Below are 27,821 nucleotides of genomic sequence, written 5' to 3'. Positions count from 1 at the left end.
TACTCTTCTTTAAAATGGAGATAACCCTCACCTTACTGAGTCGCTGAATGGATTAAAAAGAATGTATATAAATTGCCCAGTACAACATCCGACACACAGTAAGCCCTTAATAGCAGCTCTTACAGTGTAATTGTTCTCTGTCTTTGCCAAAGATGGTGGACTGGCTCTTAAGCAAGCTCTGTGACCGGCAAAGTCACACACTTCCTGTGCAATTCACTCATAAAACCTGGAGTTACTGCTCAGCATGTCATTCAATCTCCTCAATTGGGAGAGTCTGGGAGAGCTACCCAGGCTATGCCCAGGATTCTGAAAAACAGCCAACTGGATCAAAGGGCCTGGGAGCAGAGGAGGCAGAAGAAGCAAAGGCAGTCACTTCTCTGTCATACCACAGTTTCGGGTCAGCAAAGTGACAGATACTCTCTCCTGTTTAGTGGAAAGAAAAGACAGAGTGGCACAGTGGTAATGGAGGTGGACTTTGGATCAGTTCTGCTTGAGTGCAAATCTAGCTGCCACTTCCCCGCTGGTCACAGTGGACAAGTACCTTCAATTCTAAATGTCTCATTTGTAAAATGGAGAGTATGTCACCTGACCCAGAGGTGTTATGAAGATGAAAGGAGATAATCTGTAAATTGTTTCAGACAGTATGTAGAAAGTAGTAAACATTAAAAATTTAGCTGTTTTCTTAGGGTACCATAGTAGGTAATGAAAACCATCTTAGCTATTTTAGAATGCATTTAATATAGGGCATTGGGTCCTTGCAAAATCACTATGAGTCATAGACTGGAAGAACATATTTAGATGGGGCCTGTTGGAGCAACTCTGTAGAATTGGCTGCTCAAATATGAAATGTTAAAACTGTGATTCTCCTGCAAATATAAACGGTAAGTGTCAAAGATTTCTATTTGACACACGAAGTAATGACAGAACCTGGTTCAAAGGAGAATGTAGACATATGTGTGTATATACATTCATGCCATCAGGGATGCTGAACTCAACTGGCTAATAGATATGAAATTGGTTTAAATGCTACAGGGCAGGACTGTCCAACACTGCTGTATTATGAGCATCGTGTACAATTCAAAATCTTGAATCTTGTACCATATTAAAGTAAAAATAGGTGAAATTAATTTATCATTTAGTCCAATATATCTAAAATATTTCAGTATATAATCCATATAAACAATTAATGAACAAAATGATAGAGTTTACATACCTTTTACATTGAGGCTTTGAATTCTGGTATTTTACACTTACAACATATCTCAATTCAAACTGGCTACATTACAAGTGCTCAATAATTGCATATGGCTAGTGACTCCCATATTATTAGAGTTTTAGGGCAATAAAAAGAATGTTTGGGATTATCTTTTCTTTAGGGCAAAATCCAATTATATATCTACCAGAAAAAAAGGTAACTTGCTTTGCTATGAACAAGGAGTATTAGCATTTCTTTGGTTTGCAACAAGTAAATTTCTACCTTAGAGTTGTCAAATAGTGTAGTTAGTAGAAAATCAAAGGGTCATATCTGTAACATCAGAAAATTGCTGAAAGTTCCCAAAACAATACCCAGAACTTTCCTGAAAGTTCCCTAATCTCCATTGCTAAGCCTTGGACAATTTTTTGTGTGTGATAGGCCCATGAGGGGAACTTCTGGGAATCAGGAGACTGTCACTGAAATCATTGCACTGATGGACATGCTACCCTAGCCACAGTCCAGGCATCAGGAAGTCTCACCAGGATTACTGGCTCCAGCGTCACATAATAGCAGTTAGATCCTCACACTAGCTAAGTGGATGATTCAGGCATTTCTGCTGCTTCTCTTTCCACCTATATCAATTTCAAATTCAGATTTCACATGAGGACTTCTGATGGATGAAACCTACATCATGTTGGAGTCTCTAGCTGTAAAGGAGTGAGGGAAACACGGTTCCTGGCTCTCCAGGGTCTGCAGTAAAGGAAAAGCACCAGAAGGACTATGGAACCAAGAGTGAGCAAGGCAATATACCGTGTTTACCGCTGCTATCATTCAGTTGACAAGAACTTGATGAACTTCTCCATTATGGGATACAGAGGATAAGTACTTTTTTTTTCTGGTCTGCATGACAGCAACATTTTTGTAGGCTCTCTCATATCTAGGGTTCCTCTAAGCACTACAACAGAACTAAGGAACACTAACACTGAAGAGTCAGGTGAAAAAGGAGAAGCAGATGGAGGACAGGTAGAAGGAATGAACAAAGAACAGGGAGGTGTCCAAAAAGTATGGTGTTACAGAAAACAAAGGGCACAGAGTATTTTAAGGAGGGAGAAGTCAACTTCCAAATGCTGCTAAGACTCTAAGAAAAACATGAGCTGAAATGTACTTTGGGGACCTTAGCAAGATCAGCTTTGGTGATATGCTGGGGGTGGAAGCCACATTAAAGTGGTTTCAGGAGTGAGGGGGAAGTGAAGAAATGCCGACAGCAAGAATAGATCAATCTTTTGAGCTGTCTGACTCTGAAGAGAGGAGAGACACAGAGGAGCTTTATACATCTTTAAGGCTCTGTTTTTGGCAAGCAAGCAGGCCTCGATTCTGAATACGATGCCTTCCAATATTTATGAGCGCTTTGTCTCAGAAGAACAATATTTGAGGAGGATTGTTTTACTAACACACAGTCTAGGGCGTTTTCTGTTCCAGATATGTTAAAATCTACTCCTACATGAAGCCAAATGAAAAGTGAGTTGGCCAGACTCCGCTGTGTTTTCACCTCTCCCCCTGACCTCTCTACTTCCCCCCAAAATGCTCACAAGGCAAATTGAATTTTGGGGGGTGATGTCATTAGTTGATGCAGGGCTACTAGATAGAACCAAGCTGTGATCCACCCAGAGCAGAGGTAGTTATTTTATACTTTTTTTAAGCCTTGTTCCTGGCTCTCTTTTATGTCCCCACCCTTGTTTTTTGCCCTTTTTCACTCTTTTGTTACAGTTTTACATATTCTGACAAATCACTTTAAATTACGTTGGGAACAAAGTGAGGTATCAACACATAACACTGAGGGTTTCTTTTTTCTTCTTGCTGATACTGTTTCTTTGATTTTATAAATGAGATTACTAGATACTTTTTTCATTAAAGCAAGGCATGCAATGTTCTGAGGTCGTAAAGAGTGAGTGAGGCGATGGACTAAATGTGTGATGGACCTTAAGAAGGGCACTTATTGGGATGAGCACTGGGTGTTACATCTAAGTATGAATCACTGGGTTATTCTCCTGGAGTTAACATACTACACTGTATGTTAACTAACTTGAACCTAAATAGATAGACCATTAGGCTGTCTTTTAAGGGTATCACCTGTGACACCATATTGCATTACATGTTCTTAGCCCTAGAGATGTGGGCTTTCAGAATGCCTTTAAAGATGTGCCCAGAAGTCAAAATATTGAAACTTTTCTTTATTGGGATGTTTCATAATCAGGGAAATGGTGTATGGTCCGAACCTCTTAGGGTTAAAAAAATTCTTTTAAGATTTTCATTTTCCCCTTAGGAAGGTGTTTTATCTTTAAATCCAAGTAGGTGACTCAGTTCATAGGGGGAGGCTCATGATAGGATAAAAATGCCATTGAAATGTCAGTTCATAAGTGGTCACCTGCAAGTGGGACTTGGATATTATACCCTGAATATTTTTTCAGCACTAATGTGTTCAATGCACATAAGTTTTAGTCTGTTTTAAGTGATTCAGAAAAAAGCCATTCCCTTTCAAAATGTTTTCCTTTTTGTATTCATAAAAATAGATGCCAATTTCCTTTTACAAAAATAAAGAACAGGGGCGCCTGGGTGGCGCAGTCGGTTAAGCGTCCGACTTCAGCCAGGTCACGATCTCACGGTCCGGGAGTTCGAGCCCCGCGTCAGGCTCTGGGCTGATGGCTCAGAGCCTGGAGCCTGTTTCCGATTCTGTGTCTCCCTCTCTCTGCCCCTCCCCCGTTCATGCTCTGTCTCTCTCTGTCCCAAAAATAAATAAACGTTGAAAAAAAAATTTAAAAAAAAAAAAAATAAAGAACAAAATAGATGGTGAAGAAAAAAATACATATCCTAATATTTATGTTTTTTTACAGATAGCAAAAAATAGTCATTGCTAAATCCCAATGAATGCTTTAGCCTAAATTTTAAAAACTAAAATTGCATGTATTATTGTCACCCCCAAAACAAAAAATTCAAATAGTGTGTGCTTGTTAACTGACTTTAAACTTGTTGTATTTTTCACAAAGAAATTTCATAAATAGCTTTATGAATCTTATAAAAATGAAAGGATATCATCAATTTATTTAAGTTGCCTAGCTAGTGGGAAGTGACAAGGTGAAATAAGAATGGGATTACAGGCTGAGAGGAGGAAGGGAGAAAGACTTAATGGAAGAGACTGAAAGACAGGTAATGATCCTGCCCTAAAGTAAAATTCTCCATAATTTTAATATTGCATTCTAAGATGTATTCAGTTTCTGACACCATTAATAAAATGATCAAAGACTGTCTAGTCACCAGAATCAAAATGCAATTTAATTATATTCTCTGTTTTGAATTGATAGCTTCTTAGAAAGAAGATGGCTGTCATATTTAGTTTTCCAAATGACTTTTATATGAAGCTGCTCAAACTAGGCATATAAACCCAACTCACCAGAGAGATGTGCTTGCATTTAAAGAGAATTAAAAGCCTAAGGTTTCAGGACTTAAAATCATGAAGCTGAAGTCAGAAGATAGGTCCTACCGTGGAAGAAAGTGGCCTCCCTGACATTGGGTCTAGAAAGTGCTCTGTGAGCCTGGCAATCATCCACATGAGGACTAATGTTTGGGAGCCTCTTATAATTGGACACTCTTTCCTGCTAAACTTGGATCAAAGAAAGAAAGAAATTAGCTAGCAGCTTCCTGTAGAATCCGATGAGGCATCATCACCTTGGTGGAGATGCCAACAGTCTTCAGTGGTCTAGGAAATTGATCCTAAAAGCTTTCTCTGAAATGATCAAGTTTAGGAGTACAAATAAAAGCTAGGCAAATTCATAGATCAATTTATAAAACAGAATGCCGCATAGTCATTTATATTGGGCACTGTATTTGTCAAATGTATCATCCACTTGTGCAAGAATTTTCCTACTTGAGCTTGCTGAAATGGAATTACATTAGATTGCTCTCTCCAGTCTAGGCATATTTTGGCCTAGAGAATCTACACTGAGAGTACTTTCTTCCCTAGCTAACACTGAAGAAGTGGTGATAATGGATAGCCTTTTTAAGAACTCTTCATCACCCCTGCTTTTCACTTAACGCATCATTGCCGCAGACAGGTTAATAAGGCTGCGGATTTCTTTACGGTTACTTTGTTCCTGTCCTGAGCATATTCTCTGGCCACCTGGATTATGCTGAAACAGTCTAGTCTGTTCTTGTTTCTAGGGCAAAGAGAAGGAAAAACCTATCACTTTTTTTTTTTAACTTATCACTTATTGTACCATATTTATAAACTACATCTTAAGGCAGTTTTCTTTGAAAGAGCTAATTTTGTTTGTTTCAATTTTGGAAGGCAACATCTCTGCTATTCTCCATAGATTCGGAAAAGGTAGGAGGAGTGAAACCCTTTCTGACCAGTGGCCACAGACATGGTAGGTGACTACAAGAATGCCTCTTTACCACAGAGAGAATTCTTCAGAAAAGGGAATGCCCTGAAGTGTCAGAATGTTCTCCATGGCAATCAAGCAATAATATTCTCGTGGCAACATATAGCATAGGTGTGCTGGGTCAGAAAATGTTTCTGTGACCAGGGGTACTACTCAAACTACCCTCAAACTTGGAGACTTGAAGCAATATTTATCCTGCTATAAGTCTACAATTTGGGCACAGAGAGCTCATCTCTGCCACACTCCATCAAGAACACTGAAATAACGGGAAGGCTTAGTCACTCACACGTATGGCAGGCTATCCTTGGAAAACTCCATGAGCTAACATCTAGAACAGCCAGGGCTCCTTAGGCATCTCTCTCCAGCACGGTGGCTTCAAAGTAGCCAGACTTCTCACACTTGTATCAGCTCAGGAATCCAAAAGCAATGTGTCAGAGAGCAGCGTGTGGAAGCTGCATTGTCTATTCTAACCTAGTCTTGGTATAGGTTCAAGTGTCCCCTGAGCAGCATTCTATCTGACAGAACCCAGTCCCCAAGGATAGCCCATATTTAGGGGGAGAGGAATTAGGACCCAACTTAAGTGAGAGGAATGGCAAAGAAATTGTGAGCTTGCTTTAAAATTATCACAATAGGGGCTCCTGTGTGGCTCAGTTGGTCCAACTTCGGCTCAGGTCATGATCTCACGGGCAGGGAGTTCCGGCCCCACATTAGGTTCTGTGCTGACAGCTCAGAGCCTGGAGCCTGCTTTGGATTCTGTCTCCCTCTCTCTCTGCCCTTCCCCAGCTCACACTCTGGTCTCTCAAAAATGAATAAACGTTTAAAAAAATTAAAGTATCACAATAACTTTATATAGCTGAAGAATTACAGGAGAATACACCATTAATTTATTTATTCATTCAGCAAATATTGTGTTTGTACCGTAAACTAACTTAACATAGACTTTTTAAAAGATTTTAGATATTCTAGCCTGAGACAACTCAAATTTGGACATGATTTTATGCATCAAGAAGGATGTATTTTATTTTAGGCCTGTCATATGAAAGTACTCAAACCAGTACAAAATGTCAGATGATGACAATTCATCCATTTGGAAAGGAGTATAATCTTAGCAGCATAAATGGGTTTTTATTAGAACTCATTAAAAACCCAAGAAACAGAGGCACCTGGGTGGCTGAGTCGGTTAAGCATCCAACTCTTGATCATGAGCTCATCATTTGTGGGATTGAGCCCCTCCTCAGCTCCACACTGTTAGCATGGAGCCTGCTTAGGATTCTCTCTCTCTCCCTCTCTCTGCCCCTTCCCTGCTCATGTGTTCTCTCTCTCTCAAAAATAAACTTTAAAAAATAAAACCAGAGAAAATAGAAGTATGAATCTTCGTTAGATACAAATACATTCTAAAAAAATTATTTGTTGAATCAATTTGTGTAAAAGCAAATCATCTTTTATAACTTTATACTTTTAGTGATTAATATGTAAGAAAAGTTTTCCTTGACTTCCTAAACATTCCAAATTGCCTAGTATGTGAAAGGAGGATTGCTCTCTGATAGACAAGAGATAAAATACAGAATACATAGGTGAATATATTGGATACGATAGGTTCAGCTGAGAGGCACAGTGGAAGTGGCTTGAACAAGGAAGGTCTTCACTTGTCCATCATGAAGGAAGCCTGGAGGCAGGTAGCTCTGGACTGGTGTGACAGCTCCATGAATGTCAGAGACCCTTTCAGCTTACCACTCAGCTACTTCTGGGAAGTTGTCCTCATTTTCCTCACCCAAGATGGACACTAAAACTCCAACCATCACCTTTTGTTTTCTCGACAGTAGAATGGAAGAAGGGCAAACAAAGGGAAAAAGAAGGTGTCCCTAAGGTAAAGTGCCTGAAGGTGTAGTTTGTAAATATTGTACAATAAGTGAATGTTGTCCAGAAGCAGCCACAATACTTCTGATTACATTTTATTGGCCAGAACCCTCCTACAAAAGAGTTTTGGAAATGTAGGCAAGGTTAATGTTATTCTGAGTGGCCACTGGTCTAGCCAAAGTCACCAGCATTTCAGAGGAAGAAGGGGAGGGTGGTTCCTAGAGGGCAGCTAGCAGTTCCAGCCACAGGGTGGAAATCATGTGTTCTATTTTGCACTTTAAGCATGAGATGCCTCTTAAACACTCAAGTAAACAACAATACATACAACTCTGGAATGTAGGGGAGATATTGAAAACCTGGGGTTAAAAATCGGGAACTCGTTGGCCTACAGATGATGTTAAATATCTTGGGGCTAGACGGCAACATGTGGGGAATGAATGGAGACAGAGAAAAGAAGTGGCCAGCCAGAGAGGCCGCCAGCAGAATAGGCTGAGAGGACATCATGAAAGAGACAGGTGAAGGGCCAGGACACTCTGGCATCCTAGAAACCCAGTGAAGAAAGAAGCTCAACAAGACCAGAGTCTCCACAGTCTCACAGGCTGCTGGGAGTTTGAGTCTCCAAGCCTGAGAACTGATGACTGAATTTGGCAAGAAGGAGATCATGGAGATGAGATGTGCCAGGCTACAGTGCAGAGGTGGAGAACAGAGCCTGTGGGGAGGGGCTGAAGGGGAACCAGGAGACGGAGGAAGTAGAAACAATCAATAGTTCCAGGAGATATAAAGGGCAGTAGCTAGAGAGGAATATGGCATCCAGAGAAACCCTTAAAAAAATGATGGTGGGTATTAGAATATATATATATATATATATCTGCTTATGGGAATGAACTATAAGAAAAGCAGAAGGTGATGATGTGGGAAAAGTGTTAATTTCAGCACAAAACCAGGGTCCAGTATACAAGTGGAGAGGCCAAAACAGTGTGTAAAAAAGATACACATAGAGCCTAGAGAAGAGAGTAAGATCAGATATAATGAGAGAGAAATCAAGGAAAAGAATGTGGTGAAGGGAGTCTGGCAGTGGAATCAAAGAGCAAATACTCAACAAAGAAGATTCATCTCAATCCAGATTCACCACCTGGGATTGACTGGTGGTGGCTGCCCAGGGCTCTGTGTTGAGCAGATGGGTAGAATCCTTATCCAGCTCACTGGGGGACAGTGCAGTGACTGGTGATAGGTTCCCCAATGTTCTGGCCTCAAACACTTAGTAGCCTACTTTTGAAAGTGTTTCTTTTTCCAAAATAATCTCTACACCCAACATGGGGCTCAAGGACCCCAAGATCAAGAGCTAGCTGCATGCTCCACCAACTAAGCCAGCCAGACCCCCTTAGTAGCTTACTTTTGACATCTTGGACTTTAATGAGTCCAACTCTGACTTTTAATTATGTAGTTTTTCACAAAGTTTAATCATTCTACAAGTACTGTTACAATCTTTTCCACTTAATAATATGAACAGAATTTGCTTTTGTGTTAATGGATCAATATCTACATCATCTTTTTAAATGTTCCTCAATTCTGGCACTATGTGGGTGGACCCACATCCTATGGTTGGAAATTTAAGTTGTCCCAAGTTCAAAAATAAATATTTACTTGTACAACTCCTTCTTCTAGATTATACTGACCTTATGATCTGGAAGGCATTGTGAAGTAGTGGTTTAAAAGCATGGGCTGTTGAGTCAGAGCGGGAGCCCTCTGGGATTCAAATGACTGCTACCTTAGTTCCTAGCAGTGTTATCTCTCTGTGTCTCAGTGTCTTTATCTGTAAAATCGGGTTAATGGTATTTCCACTAGATAGAGGTGATACAAAGATGAAAGGAGATAATACATATAAAGCACAAACATCGTACTTAGGGCCTGGAAAGCATGCAGTAAAGGTTAGTATACTGAAGCAGGTTTATGTCGGTCCACCTCTATCCTATCCTCAGCACCCAACCCAGAGGCTGGCAAGGAGAAGATGTTCAATAAGCCTGCTGAATGAGTGGCTTGTACACAAGATCTGAAGTAACAGTATTAAAAGGTTATAATCCTAGTCACAAAGATAGGACTAAATTGTAGACTCCTGAGCCAAGATATACAAAGTTAACAGAGGGTTTATATGTAAGAATTATTTGGGTAATTTTTTCTTTTTATTTTCATTCATTCATTCACTCAGTAGGACAAAACCTAAAATACACCATTTATCATTGGATTGAAAATGCCACTGTGAAAAATACAAAAAGATTTCTGATCATTGGTGGTGCTGTTTCACAATGTTGTTGTCTTAAATATGTTTGTTAGAAATCATCATACTTGTATTCCTTCAGCAGCTAATTAAAACAGTAATATCTGCTCGTCAGAAAAATTTCAGTCTGACAGGATACAAAGTAAACTGGAAGCAGGAAGTGAAAGCTCCCCTTCAGCACCTCCCAGCCCCACTCAGATGTCGCTACCCTCTGAAGTATATTCCTTGACCCTTTCCTATGCATATACAAATACAAACATACAAAAAACTCCACGTGCATGTACCCAATGCAGGGAATCGTCATCATCTGATTTTAGGCCACAAAATTGCTGCTCTATTTTCATATTAAAAATAAAACCAACCAACCAACCAACAAAGCAAAACAATAGCAGCTTTGAAGCCATTTCTATCTGAAAAGATTGTCACCGTTCTGGGGTTCTGATCTGCTAAACGTTCGTTTCTGGTGGTATGCCTGGGAGTGACTGACTCAGTGCTGTTGGTTAATCACTAACAAGCAAGTCAAGTGTTTCGGTTCTGTTAGATAGAAACTGTTCTCTTTTTTTAAAAAAAGATTTTTTTAAGTTTATTTTGAGAGAGAGAGAGCAAGAGTGCACGCAAGCAGAGGAGTGGCAAAGAGAGAGGGAAAGAGAGAATCCTAAGCAGGCTCTACATTGCTAGTGCACAGTCCAATGTAGGGCTTAAACTCACAGTGAGATCATGACCTGAGCTGAAATCAAGAGTCAAATGCTTAATGGACTGAGCCACCCAGGTGCCCCAAGAAACATTCATAAGAGTGCATCTCTTTCTTAAATATTCATAAGAGAATATGGGGCAGGGGGTAGAGACACCAGACCAGAACGAAGACCAAATCAGGTAGAATTGTGCTCCAGTTCAGAATTAACCTCCGGGATCTTGAAAACTAACCACAGACAGGGTGATCTGCCTACCATGGAGCAAAGTAAAGGATGGAGCAGACAGAGGATACAAGGGAGGATTGAGAGACGGTTGACAATTGCCACAATTCCCATCACCAAAATCCCCAACACGAACACTGATCTTTAGTTTCCCATCATCACTGATGGTAGGATTTGCTGGTCATTTATTGTTGGGGTTGTTTTGTTTTCTAATCACCACCCCCAACAGACATGGGAGTGTAACTCACCTTGGGATTTATAGATGTATCCCTAAGCAATTTGTGAAGGATTTGGAGAACTTGGATATTCTTCTGTTGTTCTTTCACAAAAAATTGTGATTTACTATGTAAGTCAAACTTGGAAGGCAAAAATACTCAGATTAACATAAATTTCATTTCCAAGAGAAGTAGGATCTCCTGGGTACAATTATGAATAAAACCACATAAAATGAGTAGCAACAGTTCAGCTCCTTTGTGAAGGAGACAGGATATAAATAAGTAAACATATAAATGAAAAAATGAAAATAAACAGTAATGAAGTTTACTAATTATGTTGCTTGCTTCTGTTATAACTCATTCATTCTAAGGAAGAAAATAATTAGTGGGTAGAATATCATTAGTATTTTTAGAACTCTTGTTCAGATGTATTCAATTGAATTTGTGTAATGAGGAAGAATGGAACTTGGTAAAACATTTTCAATAATCATGTAGTTTCTATGTCACTTCAATCTGTATTCAACTCCTTAGGAAATGCTCCCACAATCAAGCTCTCCTTCCTGGTTCTCTCACCAGGAGTTATGCCACTATGACTTTGAGGAGCATCTGGGTGACTCTGTTGGTTAAGTGTCTGCCTTCAGCTCAGGTCTTGATCTCACAGTTTGGAAGTTCAAGCCTGTGCTGACAGCTCAGAGCCTGGAGCCTGCTTCAGATTTGTGTCTCCCTCTCTCTCTGCCCATCCCCTGCTCACACTCTGTTTCTCTCAAAAATAAAAATTAAAAAAAAATTTTTAAAGAATATGACTTCAATTTTGTCTTTTTAATTTTACTTCATGATACCACAGCCCAGAACTAACTTGTACATCACAGAAAATTGAGCACAAGAGTTTCACCCAACTCTAGCTGTGATCATTTCTGCATATAATGTCTTCACCATCTAGTTCCCAGAAGATGAGGAATCTTAACCAACTGAAATTGGATCTGGTCCCCAAAGTCATCCCATACTTACTTTTCCTGGGCATTATTAGGCTAATAACCCCTACCTCTCAGCCTACTGATCGAGATACTGGTATCTACAAAACATCCATCGGCAGTGCCCTGTACATGTGCACTATAGTAGGACCTCAGATTCACTTTGTATACGGGGCTTAATTTGATGAGATGAATTCAAAAAGTTACCTGGATATGATGTAGCAATCATATTCCTGGGTATTTTTACTAAAGACCTGAAATAGAGATCTCAAAGATATTAGCACTCCCACCTTCATTACAGCATCATTCACCCTAGTCAGGATATGGAAACAACCCAGATGTCTGTTGATGCATGAATGGATAAAGATGGAGGGATGAATGGGTAAAGAAAATGTGGTATATACATACAATGGAATATCAGCCTTAAAAAGAAGGAAATTCTACCATATATAACAACATGGGTAAACACTGAATACATTATACTAAGTGAAATAAGTCAGTCACAGAAAGACTAATACTGCACCATTCCACTTATATGAGGTATCTAAAATATAGTTAAATCCATACAGTCAAAAAGTGGAATGATGGTGGTCAGGATCTGGAGGGAGAAAGAAATGGGGAGTTGCCAATCAACTCCCATAAAGTTTCAGTGAAGCAAGATGAATATGTTCTAGAGATATGTTGTACAACATTGTACCTATCGTCAATAATACTATACCATATACACTTAAGAGGTTAGCTCTCATGTTAAGTGTTCTTACATACACACGTGATCTGACATTCAAAGCATCAGAATATATATACCCAATTGTCAGAAGGGACTTGCGCCCTGTTTTCTGAGCTGCAGCGACAAGCTTAATTATAACTGGATTCTAAGTCACTAAGACAAATCTTAGGTACTGAATTAAGGTAATAAACTGGAGTTAATAATACAAAGAGTAATCTATTTTAGATTTTGTTACTTTCAAAATGTTTTTAACTATGTTACTTCATTTGGGGTGCCTGGGTGACTCAGTTAGTTAAGCGTCTGACTTTGGTTGTTCAGGTCATGGTCTCGTGGTTCATGGGTTCAAGACCCAAGTTGGGCCCTGTGCTAACGGTGCAGAGTCTGCTTGGGATTCTCTTTCTCTGTCTACCTCCACCCATACCCTGCTGGCACTCTCACTCTTACTCTCTCTCTGTCAAAATAAATAAATAAAAACTTAAAGAAGAAATTTAAATTCAGACCTTCAACATCTAAAATATTATTTCCATTTACGTATGAAGAGACCTAGGCTCATACAGATAAATTCTTCTCCCTCTTGGTGATGTCTCCTTTTCCACCTTTTATATACTTTCCCCTCTATGATCCTGATGCCTGGTAGATTCTCTTTAAACAATTAGCCAAAAATGCCAACCATGTAATGGAATGTAAACTCACTTTCCAATAACCATCTAATTTCTCCCTTTTTTCTCTCAAATTTCTCTTTAGCATCTTAGGAGTGAAATCTATGCAACATCTCTTCTCCACCCCTCATTAACTTTTCAACCCACTGAATCTGGCTTTGAAGCCCACTCCTCCACTAAAATTGCTCTCAACAAAGTTATCAGAGACCTCCAAATCACTAAATCCAAAGCATTATATACATTTTTGCTCTTTTTTTTTTTTACTTGACATTTCTTCTCCTCTCCGCCCTAGGCTTCTGGGACACCACACTTTTGTCTTCCTCCCACATCTCCCTGTGATCCTTCTCAGGGAGAGTTCCTCTTACTTTGTTCAATCTTTACTTTTCCTGATCTTTATTTCAGCTTCTGCTCCTAATCCTTCTGCTTGCTCTCTTAATCTCTATCTACTCTTTCAATGACTTCATCTAAACCCAGATTTAACACCAAAGCTCCAGATTCAAATACCCCTCTGCCTACTGAGTGTCCCCACTTGACTGTACCATATCTACCTCCAGCCACTCCCTTTACTCTCTGATCACACACACCTCCCTCACCCAATGTGCTCTTCCTCCCACATTCTGAAACTTGACAGAACTGGGGGAGTCATAGACTCTCAACATCCCTGCACAACCAACACATCCAGTTGATTCTAGTGGTCTTTCATCTCTCTTGTTCATTTTTATTGCCCTTGACTTACATCAGGTTCTTGTCTATTTGCCAGGAATACAGGTCAAGATTGGCTCTGAGGCTTGGGGCCATTACTTAGCAGGTGCAGTGAAAAGATTTGAGATTTGTCACCTTCATTTAAAAAAAATTTTTTTAAGTTTATTTATTTTGAGAGAGAGAGACAGCATGAGCAGGGGAGAGGTAGAGACAGGGAGGGGAGGGGGAGAGAGAGAGAGAGAGAGAGAGAGAGAGAGAGAGAGAGAGTCCCAAGCAGCCTCCGCACATCAGCCCAATGCAGGGCTCGAACTCAGGAAACCATGAGATCATGACCTGAGATGAAACTGAGAGTCAGATATTTAACTGACTGAGCCACCCAGGTGCCCCAGTATGTTACCTGCCTATCACAGTGTTTGGATTTGGACATCTCCTATTGCTGGAAGACTAGGGATGGGGAAGTGCTTGCTCAGGGATAGAAAATTATAAATCACAACCTTTGCATTTTATCTTCACAGTAGTTGAAGTTTATTTAAAAATAGCCACAAAAGCAGATGAGGTACCAAAGGAATAAGTGAACAATTGGAGGTATTGATGAACAAATAGTTGTTAGAGATCTATTCTGTCATCTACGTTAGGCATCTGGGTTACCAAGACTAATATGGCATGGTTTCTATGTGCAACAAAATCATACTATAGTGGAAAAGTAGATGATTCAAATTTAGCAAGGAATGTATGAAGCATCATATGAGTACAGAAGAGTTTTCTTTCTGCCCTTACTGCAGTAGCACATTAGGTGGTGGAGGAGGGAGTGATGTCCTGCCTCAGGAGGAAGAGTAGAGCTTCCAGAAGATATGAAAATGCTCTCACTCTTACAGAAACCTTAAGGGAGTGTAACCCTGGATCCTGACAGTGGGGATTTGGGGAATTCAGCCAGCTGTTTTCTCAACTTACACAACCTATGTGACTCCTACTCTCTACATCTCTAAAACAAAAAGGTTGGTATAAATGAGGCTGGCAAACCTTTTCTATAAAGAGCCAGAGAGTAATGTTTTAGGCTTTGTGGTCCATATAGTCTGTCACAACTACTCAACTCTGCTCTTGTAATGTAAAAGCAGCTATAGACAATACATAAACAGATGGGCCTGGCTGTATTCCAGTACAACTTGATTTACAAGAACAGGCTGGGGGCTGGATTTGGCCTATGGGATGTAGTTTGCCTACGCTTTGTCTCCATTACCTCTAAGATGCTTTCTACACTTACCATTCTATTGGTTCCTGAAACAGTAGTTCTCAAAAACTTGATATACTTCATGGTTTTTAAATGTACTTTGTTGTGGCTGGTTAGCTCAGTAAGTTTAAATTGGCATTAAAAATAAGATTTGGAGTCTGATTTATTGTGGGTCAATTAGCTTCGCTGTTCCATGACCACAAACCACACTGGGAACTTCAACAGATTCATGGTCCTGCCTGGAGCCAGGTAGAGCAATGTGACAAATGCCATCCTCTCCTGCTTCTTTTTAAAAAAAATTTTTTTGATGTTTATTTTTAAGAGAGAGAAACAAGAGTGTGAGCAGGGGTGGGCAGGGGGGTGGGCAGAGAGAGAGGGAGACACAGAATCTGAAACAGGCTCCAGGCTCTGAGCTATCAGCACAGAGCCCAACACAGGGCTCGAACCCACAAACCATGAGATCATGACCTACGCGAAATCAGATGCTTAACTGACTGAGCCACCCAGGTGCCCCATCCTTTCCTGCTTCTAAGAACAAATGCCCCAATGATGGTGTGGCAGCATCCTTTTTACACATGTACCAGCACCACTGAGTTCATTTCAAAAAAGCAACTACTTTTCTTTTTCTAAAAAAGTTTAGAGTGTGTGTGCAAGCATGGGAGAGGGGAAGAAAGGCAGAGAGAGAATCTCCAGCAGGGTTCATGCTCAGTGCAGAGCCCAACACAGGGCTCGATCCCACAACTGTGGGACCATGACCTGAGCCAAAATCAAGAGTTGGATGCTCAAATGACTGAGCCCCCCAGGCATCCTAAAGAGCAACTTATTGTCAAAGAAAGTTGTCAACGTAAAAGCAGACTTTGGGAATCTATAGGTCAAAAGAAATGTCTCATCACCTTTTAATTAAACCAAATTGGTTTTTATGGCTACTCAACAAAAGAAAAACATGCTGCTATGCACATAAGCTAAAGCAGAATCACCAAATTACATGGCACAGAAATCACCAAATTACATGGCACCAAATTACATAGCAAATTCCTTCCTTTCCTTTGCTAGACATCACTAATTAATTCTAGTGCTTTCCCGCACAGAGCCTAGACGTGTTCTCATAACTCTTCCAAACACACTGAACCAGGATGCTACACTGAGTAGCTTGGCATCCCCGTGCTAGATAAAGCTTCTTGTCATACTGCAACAAAAGTTACTGTGCCTTATGTTTCCTATCATTTTCCATTCCTATCACCAAATTACTCTTGTTAAAAAGATGCACGTACAACCTTGAATATAGCAGCTATAAAATTCAACAATACAAAATTGAAGGTAGTATAAATTTCATTTAGCAGCTAAGAGTATAAATCAGTTAAAACCTTTTATGGAGAAAAACTGGACATTGTTTGTTATAATCATACTAGTTGGGTACTTGGGGATTTGTTATATTATTCTTTCTGCTCTTGAGTGTGTTTTAACTTATTTTTAAGTGCCTAATGAAGATAAAAATATCATGGTAGTGATATAGTACATAAAAGTAAAATCTAAGTTAACTAATAGTACACAACTGAAATAATTCAATGCGGCCTTGTTGTACAAAGTTTTGTGCCTTTGCTTATTTAGCATATTAAATTACAAAAGTTTACTACTGAAACCATTTTACTAGTTTCTTAATATGCATACTAAAGGATTTATAGAAGTTTATAAATGCATGAAATATTTCTGGAAAAATAAATAGAAACTACCTACCTTAAGTAGCTGCTTCTGGCTTACTTTTCACTGAATATCCTATTGTTCCTTTTGAGTTTTTGTACGTGTTGCATGTGTTGCCTAATTAGATAAATAAAATGTGACTCACTGATTCCACTCCTAAAAAAAAGGATCCTGAGGTAATAACTGAGGAGTGGGTAAAGATTTTACCTCAAGAATGTTCACTGTATATAACAAGAAAATAGTTCAAGGAATCTAAATATCTAATAATTAGGAATTGGTTAAGTAAGTTACTGTATTTTCATATAAAGGAATACAGAAGATGAATTTTTACTTATAAAGATGTTTGTAATATGGTGTTAAGTTTTTTTTTAAAAGCAAGTTACACAAGAAGATTTGTATTATGACCTTAGTTTTATAAGAAAATATATACAGACAGAAAAATATTTGAAGGAGGCACATCAAAATGATAATATAAACCATCTCCTGAAATATGGATAGTTTTCTTTCTTCCTTTTTTTCAAATTTCTCCAACAAATATCAACTTTAAATAAAAGATTATTGATAAAGAGCAATCTTAACACAGAGAGAAATATAAAATTTGGCTTTTGTAATCAAAGCCAAAGTCATTACAAAAATACTGAAATTTTATTGACAATGTCTCTTGTAGAGGGTAGTGACATCCAGAGTTAGACACTACCTGGTATTTCACCAAAGATATCAAGTCTTTTCAGTGGATTTAGTAACTCCAACATGGTAATGTAAGGAATGATTTTCCCCCTGTATGAAAAAGAAATCTTATAATATTGAAAACTGTTAGACTAATACATATAGGTTGTGTAATAAACAAAGGGGAATGGAGGCTGAAATACCTGAACATGGAGACACCAGACATTTTGAGTGGGAGACTGATATGGATTCAATAGGTTGTTGTGGCCATGGCTGGCTGGTAAAGGGTCTTGTGCAGCATGCTAAGGATTTGGACTTTTTCTATAAAGACATGGACCAAGTTGTGTTTCAGAATGAAAACTCAAAGTGTCCATAGACGGAGTCAAAATTAAAAACAGAGTACAAGTGGAGTGTTTATATTTGTAGTTTCTTTAATTTCTCCTAACAAGGATAGAAAGAACATACTGCAAGTTATTTGTTTCAGAAAAAAATATATGATATGTAAACACAAAACCCATAGCAATTGCTATGTCAACAACTATAATATACATAGTTAGGGATAAGTTTAATGTTGCATTTTATTGTTTGACTAAATATAAATAAGAAATTATATTAAATTGGAACTTATTTTGTCCTTAACACTCTACACTAGGCAAATCAAGCACAGCTTGGATGTTTATTATAAATCAATACGTGCTGACATTCCAAGTTCACCTAAATGGAATGCACTTAGTATGTTAGATTCTATCAATCTGTTTAATCATTTCTCAGAGATTAATATTCCTTACAAAAAGAACCGTTAAATACAAAGGCAATCCCTACTCTGAGAGCTATCAGTTTCTTCCCGTGAGACCCCCTGGAAGCACATCCCTGTGGTTGCCAAAAAAAAGCATTAGAAAATTTCCCAGTTCCATCTTACTCCAAGACTTTAGGGACAATGTTAAAAAATGGTTTTCTTTCCTGATCTACTACCAGAGGCTAGAAATAGTCAAGTGGTACTAGCTTCCTTTCAAAATTAAAAACCGTTGAAACCACACTTAAGAGCATTTTACCTCTAGCAATTAGTCGTCCAGAGCTAGCGCTCAGTCTCCTGTGGGTGGGAGTGACACAGTGAGGCACATGACAGATTAGGAGGGCTAAGGAGTCAGATGTTACTGGAGAAGCGTACTTGGATTAGGTTCACGTTGTTCAGGCCCTCTTTTAGAGAATATGGTTAAACTCCTACAATTTAAGGGCTTGTATGAAATTTAACTTGAATAAATACAGAGGACCTGTCCCATCACAGTCAGCCAGGGGAGCCGGATCATTTTAAGTCAAAGGCAAATATTAAGACCAAGTTTATTTAGGTGGAAAGGCTTTATTCTTCTTTCATATCTCACCTTGCACAGAACTGTAAAACACCACTAGGAACCCTGAAACACAGTCTAGAGAATTCAGGACCACCTCAGCTCCGGTTGCCATGGCATTTTCTACAACTGAGCCTAGTGCCTTCTCTTGCAAACTGAAATAACACAGAGAAGGTAAAAAATATCTACACTGAATAAGCTATTACCAAAATTTAATTAATGTGTTTACCTTTTCCTATTCTGGGACAATAAAGCTAAGAACTATTAAAAAGTGGTAAATAAAACAACAAAAACCCGAAAGGAAAGACATTTGTGCCTTTACTGCCTGTTATTCAGGTTGCACTTGAACACAGATATTTTGGCTAACAAAGGGTAAGGAAATAAAGGATAAGGAAAGCACCACTGATGGTCTTTACCAGGGCAGCACTGACCTGCTGCTGTGGTCTGCGTCATTCTCCTTTATAGCCATGTTACAAAAGCCCTTCTTGGTTTATGTCAGGTTTTCTCTCCCTGCAAATACTGTGGCTCAAGAAAAAAGTTTGACTCATTAGCTTTTCCTCCCTATGCTTCCTTTTATATGAAAACTTAGTTAAAACCTATTTGACATTCTAAATAATTTTCAACAAAAAATGTTTAATTTCTCCCAGATATTTCTTTTAGGTTCAGAGAACAATAATGTTATAGTCTCAATATGATGCTGGTCTTTGTGAAACTCAGGAGACAAAGCCAGATACTTGTGCATGCGGCAAATTCCTGTTTTCATCCCCCAAATAACCTTTTTTTTTTTTTAAGTTTGTTTATTTGTTTTGAGAGAGACAGAGAGAGAATCCCAAGCAGGCTCCACGCTGTCAGCACACAGAGCCCAACACGGGGCTTGAACTCATGAAACTTCAAGAACATGACCTGAGCAGAAACCAAGAGTCCAACGCTTAACCAGATGAGCCATTCAGGTGCCCCCCCAAAATAACCTTTTTAACTAGTGTCAGTACAAGTCTTCCCTCCCTACCCTTTTTGGCTGGGGATGGCAGAGAGAGCAGGAAGGCTATTGGGATAGCCGCTCAAAAGTTTTTGGATGTAAATATTTAGAAATGTCAACTAGTGTCTTCAATGAGATTTTATTTTATATATATATATAATTATATAATATTAAATTATAATTATATAGTTATAATTTTTTTAGAGACAGTGAGCAAGAATGAGGAGGAGAGAGAGCATCTTAAGTAGGCTTCACATTCAGCATGGAGCCTGACATGGGGCTCAATCCCAGGACCCTGGGATCATGACCTGAGTTAAAATCAAGAGTCGGCCACTCAACTGACTGAGCCTCCCAGGCACCCCTTCAATGAAATTTTAAGTTTAAAACTAGTAATTACAAAATCCACAGATTGTATGCCTCCCAAGAGCTGTGTATCCTCCTTTGGATTTTTTTTTTTTTTTGGCATAAAAAGAGAATATTAACGCAGAAGTGATTATTTCTTCTGAGGGTGCACTAAAAAGACAGGAACTTAAGACTTAGTAGTTCTCTATCATATGCCCAAACAGACATGTTAAGGCATACTCCCCACAGTTTGTCATTTATTCAATTACATTTATCCAAAACTGGCCTTGGATAGGCTCTAATTTGGTTAAATTTGAATAGTCACAATTTTTTTTCATATTGTTGTTGTAAGAGCAGCACAAAGAGCAAACCCAAACAGCTTTATGAGAGAAAAGTCTACCTTCCACAGCTCCCACCTTGATCCTTCCTAGGCTTCCAGCCTTCCTAACGTCAATTCTTTGTTCTTTTCAGATGAAAACAAGATGACCCTGGCTAAGCATCTTCTTGTGAAGAGACTAATGACAAACGCAGTCTTTATAAAAGATTCCACAGTTGAAATGTAAAATATTTTTTGCCCCTTATGTCCCAGCATTGAAAATGTCCTGTGAGAAAAGCACTAAGATTATTTCATTTGACTGATTGATCAACTGATCATTCATTCATCCTGTCTAGTATTCACTAGACACTTGTTACATGCAAAGCAATAACACTGATTCAAGATTGTGGAAAGTACAGTCTCTGACTTTGAGAAATTTGCCATCTTGAAGAGAAGTAAATGCATTTATCAACAGGGTTGTTGTCCAGCCTGTAAAAACTGGACCATTTGTCTGACTCTTTCATTGTACAGATGAGGAAATTACAGTACTGAGAGGTGAAATGAACCTCCTGAACTACATCATGGGTGTAGACATCACTGGGAGAATGGAGAAAGCACTGGCTATTGAGCAAGCCACTGACTCCATCACTCACTGTTTATATGACTTTGGAGAAATTACTCAACTCACTGAGCTAAGCCAGACCTCAAAGGGCTAATGGGGGAAGAGGGGAGGGTGTGCAAGACTGGTGAGCAGGGGAACACAGACTTCCTTCAGGACTGTTTTCATACAAGTTTACTGTGACCCAGAAGCAGGAAGTGTGAAGTGTATTTACAAGATAAGGATGAAAGTGAGCTGATGCAGCTTCTCCATGCCTCCCTACTTCCTCACAGACCCTTAAATAAAGGTCAGTGGTCAATACAGCCCTCAGGGAGTGATAAACCTGCCAGGTCAAGAACTCCAGGTTACAGGCCCATGGCCACTCATACACAGACCTCTACAGTTGGGTACTTGGGTGTTCCATTTCTTACTGCTTGTTTGGGCCTAACATAGGCCAGCTTTGTCCTACTACACTTGCAAAACTTTAGTTTCCTCATTTCTGATATTTATTTATATATATACTCTGTAGGCTTATTCTAAGACTTAGGCAAGATGGCATATGTAAAGTGCCTAGCAGGGTGCCTGACCCAAACAAGGTGCTTCATAGATGGCTTTCTTAGTTGAGGATATGAAAGTAGAATTCGAATTTCTGGACTCTCCAGCCTAATGCTCTTTCAATACACAAAGAATGACAACTCCATTTAGTGTGTATTTACTTTGTGCCAATGGAATGATATATTAAAGGGTGAGATAAAACTATGGTTATTTGCAGAAAGCATCACATATCTAGAAATCCTAAGAAATCTGTTTAAATTTATTGGCCTATATGAGTTTATCAGAGTGACTAGGTTTATAATGAATTTACCAAAATTAGGAGCTTTCTTTATGATGTTAAGTGCCAGCTCAGTAATATAATAACAAGGGAAGAAATTCTATTAAAAATAGCAAAATGTCGGGGCACCTGGATGGCTCAGTTGGTTAAGGGTCCGACTTTGGTTCAGGTCATTATCTCACAGTTCATGGTTTCCAGCCCTGTGTGGGGCTCTGTGCTGACAGCTCGGAGCCTGGAGCCTGCTTCAGATTCTGTGTCTCCTTCTTTCTCTACCCCTCTCCCACTCATGTTCTCTTTGTCTCTTTCTCAAAAAATAAACAATAAAAAAATCTTTTTTAAAAAATAGCAAAATAAAACAAACAGGAGGGAGGATAAACATAGAATCGCCTAGAACACTTATAAAGAAAATTGCATGGGGCACTGAAGTGGTTCAGTCAGTTAAGCATCTAACTCTTGATTTCGGCTCAGGCCATGATCTCATGGTTCATGAGTTCGAGTCCCACATCAGGCTCTGTGCGGACAGTGTGGAGCCTGCTTGGGATTCTCTCTCCTCCTCTCTCTCTCAGCTCTTTCCCCATTTGTGCTCCCTCTCTCTTTCTCAAAATAAAATAAACCTTTTTAAAAAAAATTACAATGGATTTTACGAGCCATATGCAAAGAAAACTACAAAGCTCTTCTGGAATGTATAAAACAAGATGAACAAATTGAGATATATACCATATTATCATGTAGGAAAACCAATTTCAGCAAGTACAGTTATTTACTATTTGTTAAATATTAAAATCCCACACTAACAAAGAAACCGTGAATATAATGCTGATCTAGGTCCTAGGAAATCTAAAACAAAGCATACTGCTTAAATTATTAAATAATCAAGGCAGTGTGGACCATACAGAAATGAATCTAGTTTACAAGTATCATAAAATTGGGGAAAATAGTAATTATTTAATGTTTGCCTAATTATACTTTAGTAACTCCCAGAATAACTGGTTAACCAACACAAAGCAAAACATGATTTGGATCAGCTCTTATACTACACACCAGAGTAAGCCCCTAGTGGATTAGAGAGTCAAATATTTGCTTTAACTCTTAGCAAAGCTAGGTAAACAAAGAATAAAATATTTATGAAATCTTTAGAGGGATATTATCTTTGAAGAGTTTATTACAATAATGGAATTGTAAATGAAAAAATAAATGGCTCAAAAAATCAAGCAAGAAAATAATATAAAATAAATATAAAATAAAAAACTAACTCGATTAAGAGAAACACGATTGGGAAACATTTGTATTGATTATGATAAAAAAGAAGTTGGCATACATAATTAAGAACTTATTCAAATCTTCAAAAACTAAAACCTCAGGAGATAAATGGTCAATGTATATAAACATACAATTCACTTATGAAGAAATGTATGTATATTATATATATTAACAAGTATATAATGAATATATGATCGAATATATACTTGCATTATATTAAAAATACATAATGTACAATTAATATTCTCAGAAGAATATTTATAAAAGCAAAAACTGAAAACAAGCCAAATACCCGATATAAATTATACTTTATAAACTCAACAGAGTACTATATAGGCATTAGAGGTAAAATTATAAAAACTGGAAAAAATTGTTCCTATTTAATGATGGAGGGGAGCCCAGTAATAATTCCACTTACTGTGCATACTGAAGAAGACAAAACTCAAAGTCACTATTGACGTGGAATAGTGGAATCGTGGATAATATTTTTCTGTAAATAAAATGGGGGAGGAAGCAGGAAGCAACTATACTAGTAGTTGAACAATAGTAGTTGTTGAACATTATGGATTCTAACACCTACTATATTTTTCACCATATAGATGAAAGAACAGAGTAGAAGAGAACAGGAATATCAGTGTCAAATGGCAAGTTATTAGGTTTCCGAGAGGAAGGATCTTTCACTGTACCAGAACCTTACAGAAACCATGTTTCCAAAAGGTGCTGGAGAATGCAAGCATCACATCTTGAAAATCAAGTGTATGTGATTTTTGCCACACCTTTGTCTATGCAACCTTGTTCTGGGCTCTTGGTATCCTGTTTGTCTTCTTCCTTCCAGATGCTTTATTTTTACCGTAATACTTTTTTCAAAAGTTTGCCTGGATTTAGACAAATAAATTCACATGTAAAAAATTAAGACATTTCTTCTAACTCCTAATACATTTTGATTTCTTTTTATTGTCCTTTATCTTCTCCTTTACTGGATTCCATATAACAGACATAATTTGGATTATGAGTTAATAACTAGGAATAACAGACATGAGTTTCAATCCTGACTCAACTGTATGACTTTGGGCAAATTACTCATTTTTAATCCTTGGATACCTTCATCTATAAGATGGAAATAATAATACTCCATTGGGTAATTATGAGGTTTAAACTAAAGGAGTGAAGGTTTGTGAGGAAGATGGCGGTGTAGGAGGACGCTGGGCTCACCGCGCGTCCTGCTGATCACTTAGATTCCACCTACACCTGCCTAAATAACCCAGAAAACCGCCAGAGGATTAGCAGAACAGAGTCACCGGACCCAAGTGCAGAAGAGAGGCCCACGGAAGAGGGTAGGAAGGGCGGCGAGGCGGTGCGCGCTCCACGGACTGGCGGGAGGGAGCCGGGGCGGAGGGGCGGCTCGCGGGCCAAGCAGAGCCCCCGAGTCCGGCTTGCAAAAGCGGAGGGGCCTGACGGACTGTGTTCCGACAGCAAGCGCGACTTAGCGTCTGGGAGGTCATAAGTTAACAGCTCTGCTCGGAAAGCGGGAAGGCTGGAGGACAAAGGGAGGGTGAGCTGCGGAGCCCCCGGACGACAGAGCTCAGTTTGGCGGGGAACAAAGGCGCTCGCCAGCGCCATCTCCCCCGCCCATCCCCCAGCCAAAATCCCAAAGGGAACCGGTTCCTGCCAGGGAACTCGCTCGCTCCGCGCGAACACCCAACTCTGTGCTTCTGCGGAGCCAAACCTCCGGCAGCGATCTGACTCCCTCCCGCTGCCACAGGGCCCCTCCTGAAGTGGATCACCTAAGGAGAAGCGAGCTAAGCCTGCCCCCCCTGCCGCCGTGCACCTTGCCTTCCCACCCCAGCTAATACGCCAGATCCCCAGCATCACAAGCCTGGCAGTGTGCAAGTAGCCCAGACGGGCCACGCCACCCCACAGTGAATCCCGCCCCTAGGAGAGGGGAAGAGAAGGCACACACCAGTCTGACTGTGGCCCCAGCGGTGGGCTGGGGGCAGACATCAGGTCGGACTGCGGCCCCGCCCACCAACTCCAGTTATACACCACAGCACAGGGGAAGTGCCCTGCAGGCCCTCACCACACCAGGGACTATCCAAAATGACCAAACGGAAGAATTCCCCTCAGAAGAATCTCCAGGAAATAACAACAGCTAATGAGCTGATCAAAAAGGATTTAAATAATATAACAGAAAGTGAATTTAGAATAATAGTCATAAAATTAATCGCTGGGCTGGAAAACAGCATACAGGACAGCAGAGAATCTCTTGCTACAGACATCAGGGGACTAAGGAACAGTCACGAGGAGCTGAAAAACGCTTTAAAGGAAATGGAAAACAAAATGCAAACCACCACGGCTCGGATGGAAGAGGCAGAGGAGAGAATAGGTGAACTAGAAGATAAAGTTATGGAAAAAGAGGAAGCTGAGAAAAAGAGAGAGAAAAAAATCCAGGAGTATGAGGGGAAAATTAGAGAACTAAGTGATACACTAAAAAGAAATAATATACGCATAATTGGTATCCCAGAGGAGGAAGAGAGAGGGAAAGGTGCTGAAGGGGTACTTGAAGAAATCATAGCTGAGAACTTCCCTGAACTGGGGAAGGAAAAAGGCATTGAAATCCAAGAGGCACAGAGAACTCCCTTCAGACGTAACTTGAATCGATCTTCTGCACGACATATCATAGTGAAACTGGCAAAATACAAGGATAAAGAGAAAATTCTGAAAGCAGCAAGGGGTAAACGTGCCCTCACATATAAAGGGAGACCTATAAGACTCGTGACTGATCTCTCTTTTGAAACTTGGCAGGCCAGAAAGAATTGGCACGAGATTTTCAGGGTGCTAGACAGCAAAAATATGCAGCCAAGAATCCTTTATCCAGCAAGTCTGTCATTTAGAATAGAAGGAGAGATAAAGGTCTTCCCAAACAAACAAAAACTGAAGGAATTTGTCACCACTAAACCAGCCCTACAAGAGATCCTAAGGGGGACCCTGTGAGACAAAGTACCAGAGACATCACTACAAGCATAAAACATACAGACATCACAATGACTCTAAACCCGTATCTTTCTATAATAACACTGAATGTAAATGGATTAAATGCGCCAACCAAAAGACATAGGGTATCAGAATGGATAAAAAAACAAGACCCATCTATTTGCTGTCTACAAGAGACTCATTTTAGACCTGAGGACACCTTTAGATTCAGAGTGAGGGGATGGAGAACTATTTATCATGCTACTGGAAGCCAGAAGAAAGCTGGAGTAGCCATACTTATATCAGACAAACTAGACTTTAAATTAAAGGCTGTAACAAGAGATGAAGAAGGACATTATATAATAGTTACAGGGTCTATCCATCAGGAAGAGCTAACAATTATAAATGTCTATGCGCCGAATACCGGAGCCCCCAAATATATAAAACAATTACTCATAAACAGAAGCAACCTTATTGATAAGAATGTGGTAATTGCTGGGGACTTTAACACCCCACTTACAGAAATGGATAGATCATCTAGACACACGGTCAATAAAGAAACAAGGGCCCTGAATGAGACACTGGATCAGATGGACTTGACAGATATATTTAGAACTCTGAATCCCAAAGCAACAGAATATACTTTCTTCTCGAGTGCACATGGAACATTCTCCAAGATAGATCATATACTGGGTCACAAAACAGCCCTTCATAAGTTTACAAGAATTGAAATTATACCATGCATACTTTCAGACCACAATGCTATGAAGCTTGAAATCAACCACAGGAAAAAGTCTGGAAAACCTCCAAAAGCATGGAGGTTAAAGAACACCCTACTAACGAATGAGTGGGTCAACGAGGCAATTAGAGAAGAAATCAAAAAATATATGGAAACAAACGAAAATGAAAATACAACAATCCAAACGCTTTGGGACGCAGCGAAGGCAGTCCTGAGAGGAAAATACATTGCAATCCAGGCCTATCTCAAGAAACAAGAAAAATCCCAAATACAACATCTAACAGCACACCTAAAGGAAATAGAAGCAGAACAGCAAAGGCAGCCTAAACCCAGCAGAAGAAGAGAAATAATAAAGATCAGAGCAGAAATAAACAATATAGAATCTAAAAAAACTGTAGAGCAGATCAACGAAACCAAGAGTTGGTTTTTTGAAAAAATAAACAAAATTGACAAACCTCTAGCCAGGCTTCTCAAAAAGAAAAGGGAGATGACCCAAATAGATAAAATCATGAATGAAAATGGAATTATTACAACCAATCCCTCAGAGATACAAACAATTATCAGGGAATACTATGAAAAATTATATGCCAACAAATTGGACAACCTGGAAGAAATGGACAAATTCCTGAACACCCACACTCTTCCAAAACTCAATCAGGAGGAAATAGAAAGCTTGAACAGACCCATAACCAGCGAACAAATTGAATCGGTTATCAAAAATCTCCCAACAAATAAGAGTCCAGGACCAGATGGCTTCCCAGGGGAGTTCTATCAGACGTTTAAAGCAGAGATAATACCTATCCTTCTCAAGCTATTCCAAGAAATAGAAAGGGAAGGAAAACTTCCAGACTCATTCTATGAAGCCAGTATTACTTTGATTCCTAAACCAGACAGAGACC

General features: G+C 39.4%; 2 protein-coding genes across 2 annotated transcripts in view; one reads left to right on the top strand and one right to left on the bottom strand.

Moving 5' to 3' along the window:
• Positions 1 to 27,821, bottom strand: part of ACYP2 (acylphosphatase 2) — a 181,399-nt gene that overhangs the window by 15,337 nt on the left and 138,241 nt on the right. The gene's annotated exons all lie outside the window — the stretch shown is intronic.
• Positions 11,816 to 27,821, top strand: part of TSPYL6 (TSPY like 6) — a 29,249-nt gene continuing 13,243 nt past the window's right edge. Inside the window, 1 exon segment of the mRNA XM_053722164.1 lies at positions 11,816 to 12,007. Within this exon segment, the coding sequence (XP_053578139.1) occupies positions 11,816 to 12,007 (192 nt within the window).

This window comes from Lynx rufus, unplaced genomic scaffold (genome assembly GCF_022079265.1).
Source record: "Lynx rufus isolate CCGP_SWC_20201006 ecotype Redwood Valley unplaced genomic scaffold, mLynRuf1.p SCAF_8, whole genome shotgun sequence".
In the NCBI taxonomy this organism is placed as follows: Eukaryota; Metazoa; Chordata; class Mammalia; order Carnivora; family Felidae; genus Lynx; species Lynx rufus.
This window is presented reverse-complemented; position numbering and strand designations above follow the sequence as displayed.